The following is a 16,204-nucleotide window of genomic DNA, read 5'->3' as shown; positions in this document are numbered from 1 at the left end:
CCCCACGAACCCATCGCCGAATGCCCAGGCCCAAACACCGCGCACGATTCAAGAAGGCAGACGAGCTCGAACACGCAGCTCCAGCGCGTACCAACGAGGCGTACAAACTCAACACTGGGCTCAAAGGGCGCGAAGCGGAGCTCACAGATACCGCAGCCGCACAACAGTGACGGCTAGCAGGGCGGCCGGCAGCGGGGCTGAGAACAGTCGGCCGACGCTGGAGGGCAGCCGCACCTCCTCACTCTTCCGCCGCTCCTCCTCCTCGGCTCTGTCCCGGTCCGGACACGGCGCGATCTGCGTCACATTCGCCTCACTGATGCGTCGCTTGTGCAGACTGGGCGGAGTCAAACAGAAGTTGTCCTGCATGAAGCGCACTTCACTGTAGTTCGACCTGCTCAGAGCAGCGAGCACCCTGTGCACCTGGCACGTGCACGGGAACAGGTTGCCCTCTATGGACGCCTCCACGGTCGGCGCCAGCGCCAGCTCGGCACCGGCCGGCACGCTGAGCACGCGGTTGCCGTGAAAGTCGAGTCGGCGCACCTCGCTCGTCACGTTCAGCGCCGCCAGCTCGTGGATGGTGTTGGCGCGCAGGCTGAGGCGGCCGACCTGGCGCAGGCCGGCCAGCCAGCCGCGCTCCAGCGTGCCCAGGTCGCTATCCTCCAGGCTGAGGAAGGCCACCTGCTGCAGACCGGCAAACGCCCCGGCCGGCAGCCGCTCCAGCCGCGCCAGCCGCAGCCGGAGCGCCCCCACGGCGCTGAGGCCGGCGAGGGCGCCCGGCGCCAGCCGCCGCAGCCGCTCCGGCAGCAGCAGGTGGTCCACGCGGCGCAGGCCCGAGAAGCCGTCCGGCTCCAGCTCGGCGGCCGGGTTACCGCTCAGCAGGAGCAGCTTGACGTCGGCCGTGCCGGCGAAAGCAAACGGCCGCACGCGGCGCACGCCGCCGGGGCTCAGGTACAGGTACGTGACGTTGTGCAGGCCGGCTAGCGCGAACCGGCCCAGCTCGCCCAGCGGGTTGCGCTGGATGGAGAGGCGCTCCAGGTCGCGTAGCCCGAGGAAGGCGAACGGCGCGATCCGTCCGATCTCGTTGTCGTCCAGCACCAGTGTGCGCAGCCGCCGCAGTCGCTGGAAGGCGCTGATGCCGATGCGGCGGATGCGGTTGCCGGCCAGTGAGAGGTGCTGCACGTAGGGCGATAGGTGCCGTGGTGGTGACGTCAGCCCGGCGTTCGTGCAGAGCACCTGCGGAGCAAGCCGGCCGCGCCGTTAGTCGCGCTGGGCGGAGAAGGAACCACACGGCGCTGGAGATGTGCATCATGCGCACGCAATGCGCAAGGACATGCGCCAAAGAACCAGTGGTCATTTATCCTGCTGGCGACGATCGCCCCAGTTTACAGACTCCCGAAACTGCCATCGTTCTTTAATCTCGTGCTTTGTCCTTCACCGGGTCCCAGAACGCAGGCTGCTAGAATTTGCATTGTTCGCAAGAGCGTACGCAGGATTTCATAATGCGGGTGTGGGGTTCACAACGCGGTTGCCAATCATTTGCCTCGCGCTCATGTGGTCAATTTGAACCCCCGAAGGTTTTTCCAGAATGGTTTCCGAACCGCACGGCGTGGCCGCGCCAAATTTTGCGTAGCCGCAGAAAATTAAGTAACGGAGCGTTTGACAAAAATTACATGTACCTAGTAAGGTCACTGACCTATGGCAGGGCAAAGTCAGGCCATGGTTTCAGTGAAGTCATTTTCTAGGGAATCGCTCACTCTGATGCAACAATGGAGTGTTAGACGGAATCAATACGTCTCTGAAATGCTTTCTTAAGCGACATCAATATTGAATGAGCAAATAACGTTGACTTAAGGTCAGGTGTGAACGTCAGACCAAGGCTAAAACCAACCTGTTTTATTATTCTAGAGCTTGCTGTAAGGGATAGTTTCTGGTGCTCATTTCGAATTTATTGATTGCAGGAAGCGCATTATACCTCTTCGATGGACTTCCTAGAGGTCGGAATAGGTCATGAACCTAAAATGACCCAGGTGAACACTTCGCTTTTAGAAACATACTGCCTAGCGCAATCTTTGTCGCTTATTCAACCGCAAAACTCAGAGCAGTCTTGTATGGTTTTGGTCACCATGACCTTCAAAAGGTCAAACAAGGTCACTGACATTGAATGAGTATGCGAAATTTTGCTTAAAAGCGATTTTTAGGTTCTGAGGCACTTTGGAGCCCAACCTAGAATTTGACCTTGTTTGACCTTATTTGGACCAGAGGTCATGGCCTAGGAACCTAAAACTTTGACCTAAGTGAGTTCACGTACAGGTCAATACACCCTGTAAGTTTGGTGTCTCTAGCCCTCTTGGTTTCCGAGATCTCATGGGGTCAAATTGGTGGTCAACTTGATCCCCCACCCGAGCGAAGCACATTTAGCCGGCCACTCGGGCGCGTGTTAATAGCTACTTCCGTAAACAACGTAATTCACTTCACTGCAAAATTAGACGGTTCGGCAGAATCATCCAAATTCAGTGAGGAATGCTGTATAATGGCTTAAATTGTATGTATACCTATTAGGCGCCTCAAGTGGGGCAGATCACTGCGTACCTTTTACTGGCCTGCGATGCTTGAAACGAAAACATATCGTCATCATCACCGAAAGAATCCTGCGGCTTTCTCCAGGAGCCCTTACTTAGGTATCTGAGTTATTACAAAACTTATGCAGAGTGATTTTCGGTGATTGCAGGATCTTTTAGGCATGTTGATAATATTTTCTGAGCGAGTCGGGCTGCTTAATGCTGACTCCGAGGCATGGTCCTGAGATTTCAAATCCATTTCCAATTGTCCACAAGTGTTGCAGAATCTGTGATCGAGAAGTGGTGTGCTGCCCACGTCGGGAGTAACTATCATTACCGTTGGACATTGCCCATCACATTCATTCGCATTCCTTCGTCAGTCACCTGCCCTCGAGTATGTGTGTGTCGACATGTTACGCCTGTGGAGCGGCCAAAAGCACCAGGTACCGAAAACATGACGATGCGATATTCTAATGAGGTTTAACGAAGACAATGGGAAATGGGTGATTAGTAACGGTCTTCATCAATAACGTAATTACGGCGCTGGACTATACCGACAAAAGCACAATGCGTAACTAAGGGTGAGAAGTTATCATGGTCTGAAATGGTGACCATTAATCAAGTGCACGTGTGTGTGCATGCAAGTATGCAGGTGCGGCGTTCAATGTTCGCATGCTTGGACTGGAAACTCCGCCGCGTGCTGCAACCGCCGGCGTTCCCAGCATTTGACTGATCTTTTCATCAGCCCCACTAACAATGCAAGTCGAGCTTGTCTGGCACAAATGCCATGCGTACGATGTGCGCTGTTGCTCAGCCTTGGCCACAAGCCGACGCGCCGACGGTGCCGGTGAGTAGCGCGCGATGGAAAGCGACAGACTCCGACCGACTCCCCGCCGACGCGCGCTGGCCGGTGTCGTGACGACACTCCCACGGGTGTGCGTCACACCCGGCACGTGACGTGACCCGCAGTCGGGGAGGCGACGCGAGGTCGCGGTCGCCGGGTCGGGTGACTCGTTTGCCGCAGTCGCGCAGCCGGTAGCCCGCTGTAGGGCTTCAGGCCCCGTTCGTGGTCACGTGCCCTCCAGCGCCGGGCCCATCACGGCGTTGCACGCGTCTGGTCCAGCGAGCAAGTTAGATTATGGCTCAAGTTACATCGCGCTAGAAATCCAGACGGTGGGTTGTCATCAGAACACTCATTCAGACACCAGCGTGACGTGTTACAAATCAGCTGATGAACGATCGCCACTGATAAGCACTGATCATTGACCATCGCTCACCCGCTCGTATAATCATATGTGGCCGCTCGGTCACATAGTCAACTCAAAACTACCACAAGCGACTTCCGCTCTCCGGTTCCCGAAATCACAATACAACGCACACTTGAGCGCTGAATGGCTGCGAGCCTCGGCGCCCGGCCGCGTCACGCGCGCTCGGGGCTGGCTTTCCGGCCTCTGCGTTCAGAGGTGCAGGCCGGCTCGCCGCGTCCGCCGTGCCCGCCTCACGGCCGGGTTAGTTCGGCAGCTCGGTCCGTGACGCGGCGGCGGCCACTGCAGGCGCGCGGCGGCAGGAGCTCCGGGTCTGGCCGCCGGCGCTGACGCGCGGACGACTTCCGGCGCCGGCGGCGACGCCTGCGGCGCCGCCGGTGAACAGAGGCGCTGCCGGCCGACCGTACGCGCTGCACGTGTTGCAGCGGCGTGCCGGCCGGCTTGTCATCGCACCGCAAGGCGGCCGCCGCCGGCGCCGCAACGTAACGGCCGCGACACTGATGAATGACGCGCGCGTCGAGCGCAGCAAAAACTCTATTACCGGCCATTAAACAAGGCAGGCGCCATCTATTTATTGACGATTCTATTAATTAGCTGGCCGACCACGGCACAAAAAGCATTTCCGGCATGGCCACGCATTTAAGCTCAAATTTCGGCCAATAGCCCCGCGTCATTCACAGAATGACTTGGGATGAAAGGGCCGACCGAACGTGCAAGTAAGCACGCGACAGGAATAGTTAATCATCATTAAACTTAAATTTTCCCTGCCACGCTATCACGTCAGACATAAAAATCCGGCCACGACAGGGTGATTAATGTTCATCCACGTCACTGACCCTGTGTACCTCTATTCTTCTACACTGCTGTCTCGAGATTGACTGCATGTCTCAATGGCACGTAGATCTTATTGCAACACGGCCGTTTTTGTTCCTCGAAGAACGTCGTCCGCGTAAGCTATCTGTGATCCTCTCATCTACGATCTCCGACAAGCCGCAAACAAACCTCGAAGCAGCGACCGCACGATGATGAGTTCATCATACGGTAGGCAAGGCACAACAACACACGCTAATCATGCATGCCATCTCATCGAGAAAGCCGTGCAGATGGATGAGTTTGAGGGGATCTTTGGCCTTGTTGGAAGAAACAAACATCAAAGGAGAGGGGCCACCGTATAATGTCGTCTCTCTTCCAGCTTCGGCATGTTGACGGCGGAAAGACTGTTGACCACAATGCCGCAGTGTTTCCCAGCAGACGGCTGGCGTCAGTACAAGGCGAGGGGCGCGGGGAGACGCCGCTACCGATGGCACACACAATACCCGCCGTCCGCTCAGCCGACTGAGGGACATGTCGAGCGGGCAGGGCTGTTGGCCGGCGCAGGTGCGACTGCAGCCGTATCTGCGGAGTTGAGTGCAGAAGGCGGAATTCCAGCGGAATGTTCGTGGATCTGACCGTTTCGTTTTCAGATGAGAGGAGGTTTCGTACGGTTTGAAATGAAATACTGCCTGTCGTAAGCCGTCGCACAGGTGCACAAGCGTGTTAGGGTTCTAGCAATGCAACCCTGGCCTGATATTGCACAGATAATGTTACGAAAACCCTTTCTGTGTCGCCCAGCTCACTCATCACCTGCAGGCAGCACGCAGAGTTGGGAAATCGCCTCGTTCCTCAGACCCCCTCACTTGAATATCGAATACCTGAATGTGGGCTGAAATGGCTTCACGTGGGTATATGTCGTTCTGGTATTGTATTGTAATACAATACCAGATGTGATATAATATTGATGTGATAATTATATACTGACTCAGCAGGTGAAATATTTAATGTCCGAAAAGTCCATTCATAATACGATAAACTATTAAATCGTTTAATAAAGCTTCTTGGTATTACGCGCGGGCTTACGCCACCCGCCTACGTGACCCGTGTCTTGGGTGTGGGGTGCTGGCCCGTGTTTTGAGCGCGGAGTGCCGTAGGGCTGCTACGCTACATTCACGCTGGTGGAGGCGCCGCCCCTCAGCGTCGCAGCTGCTTGTCGACGCGGCGCGGTTCGGAGTTCCACGACGTCCGGGAGCGCCAACAGGCGAGTGCATCCGAAGAGTTTGGTCAATACCGCGGCCGGATCGCTTGTGAAAGCTTCCGAGTTAATGCGGTCCCGCTGGTCCGGTGACAGTCGCGTAGCACATTATAACAGTAATTAGAGAACATAACTCAATTATTGTGGCCAGCTATAAAATCCTGGAGGAAGTGACCACTTGATGGGAAATCACCACCATGAAACTCGCTGACCCCTGTACGTTTTGTCAGTCAGGCTCTTGTTCAGGTGACTTTCAGCTTCTCGATGAGCTTCCTCTTTAGATCAAATGGAAATGTATGCATGCTCCATAAAACCACCGAATCGCCGCGCCCACGCATCTGTTCCGTGCCTGATAGGCATCAATACGTCACCCGTCATGGCCGTCGGCGAGATCGTGTCAGACAGGGGTCGAGAGAAGATCTCCCCAGATACGCGCATCGGTCAGAAAGACAGCGGTTCGTAAGATGACAAGTCGGGCGGAGCCATTTACGGGCCGCTCTCTGGTGAGAGGCTTGGACACAAAAGAAAGTCAAGTCTGGTAAAACACTGTGGCACATGTGTCACCAACACAAATCCCAACAGAACTAATTGTGAGCGGAAATGATATAAGTGTGCATCTGTGAGTAATAACCGGGGTTCATGGTTACACAGACCGTTTACACCGCCATTTTTCAGCTATCAACTACATGGAGGGAGCATGCTTGTCACGTATATGATCGTTGGCAAAGTCATACGAGACGAGCATATGCCTCATAGATTTCTGCAGCCCTAGCAAAGCCTTTTAAGCCTGTGCACCAGCAGGTCTACCGCATTCCCCCAGCGCTGTCTGAGGACGAGCTGAGTGAGCTACTCTGCTTCGGATGGCACGCATGGCATGCCGGGGCTGACGCACGCAGGTTAGGCCTGTCAAACCGAGCCCATCTGACGGCCACGCTTACGCACGTGGTTTGGGGAGCGCCGGGAACAGACGGGGATGGGAGGGGGGGGGGGGGCAGATGGACTCCGTGGGCGCTGTGCTGGGGTACCGGCCGAGCCAATAAGGCACCCGTGTTTTTTTATTGTGTCACACACAGCCGGTTCATAGACAGGTGATAAAAACTGGCAATGCATCTTAAATGTTTCGGTTTTGTGCAGGAAGAGGCACATGTATAGGGCAGGACACGCAACACACCTCCAACAAACAAATGACCCTTGCTGAGATTAAAATGTAATAATGGGCGATTTGCGATCCTGTTTGAGAATACGACACCAACTTGATGGATATCGAAAGCGTTCAATTAAACTTACACTGACGTTTATGCTGCAGAAGCGCTTCAAATAACAAGGATATAATCCTACATCGTGAGACAGAGGGCAGCAAATGCCGATTTTTGATAAGCTCATGGGTCTTTTCATGGGTTAGTCCACACGGAGTGCACTATAGATATGAGCGTTCCAGTAAAGTTCTTTAGAGCTTAGTTGGACGTGTCCCAGTCCTCCGAAAAAGACTAAGGTGAATTCTTTCCCACAAATGACAGGCATTCACTGTACGATGCGCACAGCTCAGGATGCACGTTCTGAATGAGACAAATCTGATAGCTAAAGCTTAAGTCAAATGGAAAGAGCATGACACACATTGCTTTCCGAATCACTTCAGCGAACAACTCAGTCCTCTTATCGTGCGTGCTTTCTCCCATCCACAACGCAAGCGTCCATGCCTCGTCCAACTGCAAACCTTCCGAACGCGCCGGGCTGATGAATTGCTAGCGGTGATATGCGACAAAATATCACATACATTATTTGCACGATCGACAGCCCGAGGAGTCCGCACAGATAATTGCCGACATGCGATAATTATTTCCCATTATTGACAACAGTTCCAAAAATCGTCCTTGTGTCTTACACTGGGCATGAAGTTTGAATTTGTTTTTTTTTTGTAAATCATTATGAGTAGTTTCAAATCAGTAACTGCCTTGTTCCGTGCGCAAAAAAATGTTATCTGATAACTTTGTATGCTCAAGTCCACCCTACAGTGAATGAGACAAAAATCGTCAAGCTAATTCAGCCGGCCAAAATTCGGTTCGAATGTAGGTGACCCACGCGGTCTTCACACTTGCCGATTCGTTTTCCTTTCGGGCATTTGCCTACATGCATGATCTTGGAGTTACTTCCCACACTGATCTCGGCATTGCAATGCCAGTATTGCTGGTAAACTACTCAGACGTGGCCTAAGCCACAGAACCCCAGGTCCTGGGTGGGCTGGTCGCCATGGTAGCCGGTGTCAGCCTCACCTGTATCTCTGACGGGCAGACGCAGCCGCTGGGGCAGGGGAAGCCGGCGACGGCGACGCAGAGGAGCGCCGCCAGCCACAGCTGCAGCAGCGGCCCCATCCCGCTGCGTCAGCTGCCGCTCGGTGCAGGGACGCGCCGCCCGGTCAGGGGCAGGCCTCACCGAGCGTCATCGTGACGGACCGGCTCAGCGGCGGCGGCAGAGTCACCTCTGTCAGCGAGGTCACCTCGGGTCACGCAGCGTCTCCGGGCAGCAGGGTCACCTCGGGCAGCAGGGTCACGCCGTCCAGCTGCTGGTGCCGCTGGTCCTCTTGGTCCAGCTCCAGGGCGGCTGAGCCTGGGTCAGCCACCAGCCGTTGGCGGCCGCCGCGTCCAGTGGCGTCAGCCGACGATGGAGAGGCAGGGGCGCCTCCCAGCGTCGACTGGCGGCAGCGCGCCACTCCTGGCCTGCCGACGGCGCGGTCGTGCGAGCAGCGCCGCTCTGCCCCGGGCCGGGCCGCTGGCGCTGCTGGACGGACGGTGAGACCGCGGTCGCGGACAGCGGCCGGCCGACTGAGCGGCTGGCGGACGGCCAGCGGCGCCGAGCCGCCGCCGGCCCGACCTGCGACCTCGTGTGAGCGGCGCCGGCCCGGCCTGGGCCGGCTCCACTCGACAGCAGCGGCCCGGCCTGGGTCGGCTCCACTCGACAGCACTGGCCTGTTCTGGCAGGAGCGTTTCAGCGATTCGGGCGGACGTGTACGCCCCCGCTGGGGCGTGGTCGTCTCGGTGGCGGCATGGGGGCCGGCTGCTGAAGATCTGCGCGTCATCGCTGAACGTGCACGAGCCCGGATGTGGCGGGCTGCACGTCACCGACAGGTGCAGACGCCCGGCAGGGTACGCGTACGCACGCACACACGCGCCCCCGACAGGGTGCGCGCACGCACACACGCACGCAAGCTTGTGTAACAACACACACACACTCATACACACACACACACACACACACACACACACACACACACACACACACACACACACACACACACACACACACACACACACACACACACACACACACACACACACACACACACACACACACACACACACACACACACACACACACACACACACACACACACACACACACACACACACACACACACACACACACACACACACACACACACACACACACACACACACACACACACACACACACACACACACACACACACACACACACACACACACACACACACTTTCTCGCCCACTCGCCGCCGTTGCAGCGCAGCCAAGCGGGAAGGTGTGGTTACCCGCAGCGGTTTGGCTGCTGAGTTGGCACGCAGTGGTACACCACTACTGTGCTGCACTGTAGTCACAACCCACATGCATACACTAGATTATATGCCCCTCCTTCTGATGCCAACGTAATGGCGAAGCTTACGGGCGTATCGGAATAATGTAAGTTACTGAAAAGGAAACCAGTTTGTAAGCGTTATTTTTGTGTTCAATCGATTTTCATCACGATGCAAATTGATTTGATCAATGTTAGAAATTCTCATTGTCATGAAAATAACCGCTAGAGCGGGCGAGCCCCGATCTGCCGTCAGCGTCGATAGTGTAGACGCCATCCACGATAATATATCGTCTTGCTGCTAACTGATGTTTTCATCGACAAAAGAGATGAGTCGCGGCTCCAGGGTTTCAGGGATATGATGCACACATACATCGGTTTTGCTCGGTGTCTTCTGGGCAGGGTGTTTTCGGAGATTGTACGCAATAGCTTAGGATCAGAGTCTCTAGCGATAGCTGCCTGCATCAGACCTGGCCCCGGGCCAGAAACGGAAACACTCACCCGCAAGCACTTATCACGTTTTACGTACTCGCACCAACGTCCGGACGTACCCTACTTCCCGTACATACACGCGCCTGTTTGGCTGAGCGTTCTCCTGCCTGTCGAGCCCGACACCGCCTGTCGCCCGAGCCTCGGTCTCGATAACGGCGCGGCCCCTGCCAAAACGCCGAGAACGTCTTCTCAATGCCAGGATTCCAAACGTCATCAATCTGCCGAGGCGAAGGTCGTGTTTGCTGACTTGCCAAATTCTGTAACATAATGGTCACGACGGCGTTCAGCGGCACGACGATGCGTGACGTGCGTAAGATAAAATATGTGCTAGCTCAGCAGTATTCCCTTTTCCCTGTCATCTACCTGGATTCATAAAAAAACGGAAATCATCCCTCTATTTGCACCTTCACGGTTTTACATACAGCTCAGTGTTTCTTCAGATGTGTATTTGCATCAAGCTCCAACGATCATTCACGGCTAGTCGCGTCATGTGTATGTGTAATTGCAGTGTTTTAATTCCGTTGACCAGAGCAATATTGTGGTGGCAGGGAGTGGGACGGTGTCTCCCAGGTACCACATACTTTAAAACCATCAAATTTCCATGTAATTTAACAGTCATCCCTAATTTTTACGTGCACCGGTGAAGCTAAAACTCTTCGGGAGCCCTTTCGCTCATCTGTTTCCACGCATATGGACAAAGCAAGACCAAGCACCAGAGCAGTCTAGTCATCAGTCACCAAACACCTCCCATCAGACGCCTTCCTCCCATCCTCAGACGTCACCAGCGACCAGACCAGCCCAGGCCGGCCGTCAGACACATGCTCCGCCAGCAAACACGTGACGGTGCCGTTGGCGGCTGTCAGCGGCGAGCGGCGCGTGTGCGGGGGCCGAGGTCGCGAGGCGCGCGCCGGCCGGCTCGGCGCTCTCGCTCGCCGCCGCCGCCGTCGCCGCCGCATACACTCGAGCCATCACTCAGCGTCACGACGCGGGTCAAGACCGCCGGCTGGCCGCGCACGAGCGTCAGTCACATGGAGATGAGGTGATCGGCGTCGAGCTGAATATTCACCGGAAGCCGCGCGTCGGCGCCGCTCATGCCGCGGCGAGTGTCTCTTCTGGAGAGTGAGAGGTTGGAGTGAGCGGCTGGAGTGAGCGGCTGACAGTGGCCAGGTCCCGCCGGCCGCTCGCGGCTCGGCCTCGTGGCGCCCGGCTTCTGATGACGCCTCAGTGTCATCCGTCATCACAGTTGGAGCGCCGTGCTGGAGCGCCGTCCTTCTGTTGGCGCTCCAGCACGGAGCGTCGGCACAGGCATAGCACAGGACTGAGGGCTTCTGACGGCCGAGGCTGGAACGCCGCCGCTTGAGGCCGTCAGAGCCACAGTTGGCGGGCTGAAGCTCACCGGCCAGTGGGGAATGCCCGACGGCGGACTCCAGCTCGGGACGGGAGACGGGGCAGGCAGCCATGGCTCCTGACAGCAGGCTGATACGCAGACTTCCACCACGCCCTCGCACCTCCACAGCACACCTGCTTCACACATCCACACCACACCTGCTCCACACCCCTAAACCACGCCACACCACACCTCCACACCACACCTGCTCCACACCCCAGACCACACCTGCTCCACACCCCGCACCACACCTGCCCCACACCTCAGACCACACCTACCCCACACCATATCTGTTCCACACCTGCTCCACACCTCTAAACCACACCACACCTCAACACAACGCCTGCTCCACACCCCAGTTCACACCAAACCACACCACATCTGCTCCACACCTGCTCCACACCCCAGACCACACCAGACCACACCTCCACGCCACACCTGCTCCACACCTCCACATCACACCTGCTCCACACATCCACACCAAACCACACCATACCTGCTCCACACCTGCCCCACACCCCTAAACCACACCACACCACACCTCTACACCACACCTGCTCTATACCTCCACATCACACCTGCCCTACTCCACACCTGCTCCACACCTCCACCTTTACCACACCTACTCCACACCTCCACGCCACACTGGCTCCGCACCACACCACACCACACCACACCTGCTCCACACCCAAGTCGACGCCTGACCACTGATTTGGGTTTCATTCAATATTCCGCCTCATGAATACACAGCCAACACCATCCGTCATCTTGGAGCGGGCACGTCCAGCAAACGAGTGCGCAGCACGGCAAATTTCCGGGCCCGCCTGTTCCGCCCGGAATTTCAGGCGCCGCCGCCCCCGGTCGTGTGCTGAGTCACGTGCCGGCGCGGCGCCGGGACATTGTCCGCTCAGACGTCGGTGTCGAGGCTTCAGTCCGGACCAAACAAGGCTGCCGGCTGGAGCCGGGGACTGGTCCAGCGCACGTCCGTCTGACTTGAACGACGCCACGCCCGTCAATTGAAGGCATAGCCGCATGCATGTGCCTATGCACATCTCTGCACATGTTTCGTATCCGGCAATCTATATGCTTGACCAAAATACACGTGATCAGGCTGACATTTAGTCATTAATGTTTTATCAGGTGGCGCATGCGACAATGTTTCCGTAATTGGGTATTTGTCGGCGGCACAGATGTGCACAAAAGCTTGTAAAGTCTGAGTTCGTAATGCACAACACTATCAACGTCATTTGTCTCAGGTCGCTTCTGCGCAATATAGAATTAGCATGCGTCAGAAACGAGCGAAACCGCACTGCCGGGTTTGGTGTCATCATTGCCACACATACCTGAGAATGAAAACAACAACGTGCACAGGACAGCCTGCACCGTCTACAGACTAGTCGCCTCGGTTGCCAATTCCACGGCCGCAGATTCCGTTCCGGCCATGTTTTCATTCGCCTCGCCTCGCCGGCTCTGCGTCAGCTCTGGATCGAGGCCCCTGCCCAGACGCGCACCTCCCGCCGGTCTGCCGGCAGGTTGACTTCACAGCTGGCGCTGTCGTGTCTGACGACGCCGGATCCTTCCAGGGGCAGCCATAGCTGAGCGCACTGGTTAGCCAGCGGGGAACACTTTACACGCAGATACTGGGCCAGGGAGCCGTGCAGGCACACCGCGACCAGGTGCAGACGTACAAACCCGTGTCAGCGCCTTGCAGACGGGCAACCTGGACGCCGAAGCAGCCGTTCGGCCGCCGATCATCCTGCTGGAACATTCATCGTCACGTCACCAGCCTGCCATCCTGACCATGATGCTGTACAAGAAGGAAGCATTACGCAGGTGACTGGGCCCCAGCATTCTTTTCTTTACAGCATTGTGATCCAAGCTTAAAATTCAAGCTAATACCAATGGAACCTCTGGCATGGTGTCAGGATGGAGGAGTACTGTCAGCCAATTTCTGATTCACGCTTGCATACCATACGTACATCAAGCCCCTGCCATGGCGAGACAGCCATTCATCCCTACTCTTTAAACCAAGTTTGCATAGTTTGAATGCAGTTGCTCCTCGCTCAAATGGGCCATTCCACCTTACGATTATCTACAAAACTAGGTGTCATTCGACGGCATCAGACGCCATTCGATGTTATGCCAAACGTTGCCAGGAAATTAACTACTTATGCTTGTTCGTATTGGGGCATTACGTGGTCCGATCTAACCTCGCTGCTGGGTCTACTACGCCACTTATTGGACATTTTGACTAAAGTAGATCAGAACACGGATTCATGGAGGGCTCCTTCTCGCCGGCTACCACAGGCATGATGACCATTGTCGAATACTGATCAGGTGCTCGGTGACCTCCAAAGGTCACAGGTTTTGGTGTCCCGCGAAAAGTCAAGGGTGAACATAATCTCCTTTATTTACAGCCGTTCCGATTTCAAAGACAATTGAAGGGTTCGGGAGTTTCTAGGCCGTGGGGTGGCGTGTTCAGTCAATGGGAAATCTCACATCGGATTACAAATTGATTATTCTATGATCTATATGAGACCATATCCAGACAACCCCCACTGGATGACGCTAATGACACCATCACGTTGCCATGGCACACGGCGCCTGGAAATGTGTCACTGATCGCATAATTTAACCACGTGACCTGGCCTGACTTGTTCCTGAGACCGTTGCCTGACTTTTTGTGTGTCCAAACCACGATGCGCTCGATACCTGGAACCAATTGCAGTAAGTCTAGATGGTGCCACGTGAAAAGCCGAGGACACAATCTTGTATGTACTACAACTGTGTCTCTTTTAAACACAATTGAAGGTGTAATGCTCCAAACGGTATCAACCAATGGTAAAATCGATGGAAAATTGTATGTCGATAAGGTATTAAATGTATCAGTCGATTAATACAAGATGTATGAGATTATCTCCATAATTATTTCGATATCACCATTCGTCTCACCATTGCATACGCTCGTTAGAAATGCATCGACAGCTATACTTCCTCCTTTAAGGTCATCATGCAACCTTACCTGACCTCGCTCCCGGTTCGGTTACACGACTTTTTGGCTACTTCAAATATTGTGCGATCGAGACACAACCAATTACTATGGATTATAGACACAGCCAATTACTATAGATATACAAACACAATCATTACTATAGATTGATTCGAACATGTCAATGAACCACTGAACGGGCATGCTCTTGTATTATGGCCAAGGATATGGACCTGATGTTCGGTGACCCTAGAGGTCAGCGCTTTAGTGCTCTACCAAAGGCCTTGACTTTGGACACCATTTCGTAAGCTGTACTCCTGTAGCAATTTTGAAGAAATCTGAGGCCGCCTGACGCCCCGCGAAATGTGTTCGAGCAATGAGTCAGACCACTAGAGGATACCGCTGGCGCAAACTTCGACAGTTCGACGGCCCCTTTTAATCACTACGCTTTCATCAACGCTACGTCGCGTGTTTGACCCTGAATGAGATATCAGTGTGCTTAACGAGTCTGGTGTGAATACACCTCTGCACAAGACGCCGACTCTGTATCGACCCGCCAGACAACAACAGGGCATGGCGCAGCCGACACTCTTCTGAACCTCTGCTGAATTCTGCCGTGGCGTCCCTGCATGACATATGAGCTGCGCTCTACCTGCAGGATGGGCGAGAAAGAAGACGAGACCCCGCCAGCGTGGCTCCAGAAGATTCTGGACGGGCAGCCGCAGCATCTCCAGCAGCAGCTCAATGGCTAGCGTAATGATGCCTTGCTGCACCATTTCGCCCAGCCGGTGTTTCCAGTGATCCCTCTGTGGGTTAGAAACAGGACGTGCCGCGCGTGTTTCTGCTTCGATTTAAATCACGATCGGAAGACCAGCCATTGGCTTCAGACATGTGCTACTGCCGTCAGTGCCGAAGACGTCGCCGTACTCCTGAAGGAGTCCATGGCAAAGCTGCTTCTGTTGCTGTTGCCGTGAATAGTCCCTGGAGGAGCACACAGGGGACACGCTGTGGTGTTTGCGTGTGCTTCTAGCCTAGATACTAGGCTGCAGCAGCGAGCAGCCCGTGGGCTATGTTCTGGATGCCGAGCGAGGAGTCCCGCGACTCCCTCAAGGCATGGTCTGAGTCTTCAGCTGCTCTGTCGTTCCAACACCTGATGGCCAGAAGGCTCCCATGCTGTGCATCAGCTGTCCATTGGCGGCTGAGACCTCGATGCTGGGTGACATCGAGGATATTGTCGTGAACTCCTGGCAAGCGCGCCGTGTCTGAGCTCGTCACTGCGACATCGGCTCCCAAACCTGGAGCAGCGTCAGTGGAACTGAGAACTGCGCCCGCAGTACTCCTCGCTTGATAGTAATCCTCGGGGCTTGCAGACCGTGGTGTAGACAGCTGGCGACGATGTGGGGAGCGAAGGCCTGCCGGGCTGATTACTCTGTCTGCCGCGAGATTATCAAGATTGAGCACTTCGACGCGTTCGGCTCTAGTTGCCGCCGCCATTGCCACCGCCTCACCGGTGCAGCGCTCATCAGTGAAGACCGCCGGACCGGTTGGGCCACGACCAGCCGCCACGACCACATCAAGGACTTCTTCGGCCAGCAGTCCCGAAGGAGGAGATGCTGTGGGCGCACCCGGCTTGGCGGTACAGCCTACACAACATGCCGCCGGTGACCCGCGGCCACGCAGTGATTACCGAGAAGCCCTGCCATGTGATTGGGTGTTGCCCAGCGGGTATCAGGGCAAAAGCTACTTCCTGATTGGTCGCTACCCTGCCATTGATGTTACGTCACGTGTTTAAAGGGAGTATCCCACCTTTTTGTTGTATTTTTCACTTTGTACATCAGACGC

At 55.5% G+C, this 16,204-nt stretch overlaps 1 protein-coding gene across 1 annotated transcript; it reads right to left on the bottom strand.

The window, feature by feature from the left end:
- Positions 1-141: 141 nt before the first annotated feature.
- Positions 142-8,631, bottom strand: LOC119092240 (slit homolog 1 protein). The gene is made up of 3 exons (XM_037215213.1): positions 8,162-8,631; positions 806-1,233; positions 142-664 (listed from the first exon to the last, which is right to left on the bottom strand). Exons 1-3 carry the CDS (start codon positions 8,258-8,260, stop codon positions 142-144), a joined length of 1,050 nt encoding a protein of 349 aa, XP_037071108.1. The 5' UTR covers positions 8,261-8,631.
- Between the last annotated feature and the right edge of the window lie 7,573 nt (positions 8,632-16,204).

The sequence above is a fragment of the Pollicipes pollicipes genome, unplaced genomic scaffold (assembly GCF_011947565.3).
Source record: "Pollicipes pollicipes isolate AB1234 unplaced genomic scaffold, Ppol_2.1 Scaffold_3447;HRSCAF=4054_pilon_pilon_pilon, whole genome shotgun sequence".
Lineage (NCBI taxonomy): Eukaryota > Metazoa > Arthropoda > Thecostraca > Pollicipedomorpha > Pollicipedidae > Pollicipes > Pollicipes pollicipes.
Note: the sequence above shows the minus strand (reverse complement) of the source record. Positions and strands in the feature narration are given on the sequence as shown.

What these genes read in the sequence shown, in the direction of transcription:
- LOC119092240 (XM_037215213.1), bottom strand. Translation starts at nt 8,260, where the DNA reads ATGGGGCCGCTGCTGCAGCTGTGGCTGGCGGCGCTCCTCTGCGTCGCC. An exon ending in TCTGCCCGTCAGAGATACAG is followed by an intron (nt 1,234 to 8,161) that starts GTGAGGCTGACA and finishes CTTGCTCCGCAG; the next exon opens with GTGCTCTGCACGAACGCCGG. An exon ending in CGCCGCGTGGACCACCTGCT is followed by an intron (nt 665 to 805) that starts GCTGCCGGAGCG and finishes GGCCTTCCTCAG; the next exon opens with CCTGGAGGATAGCGACCTGG.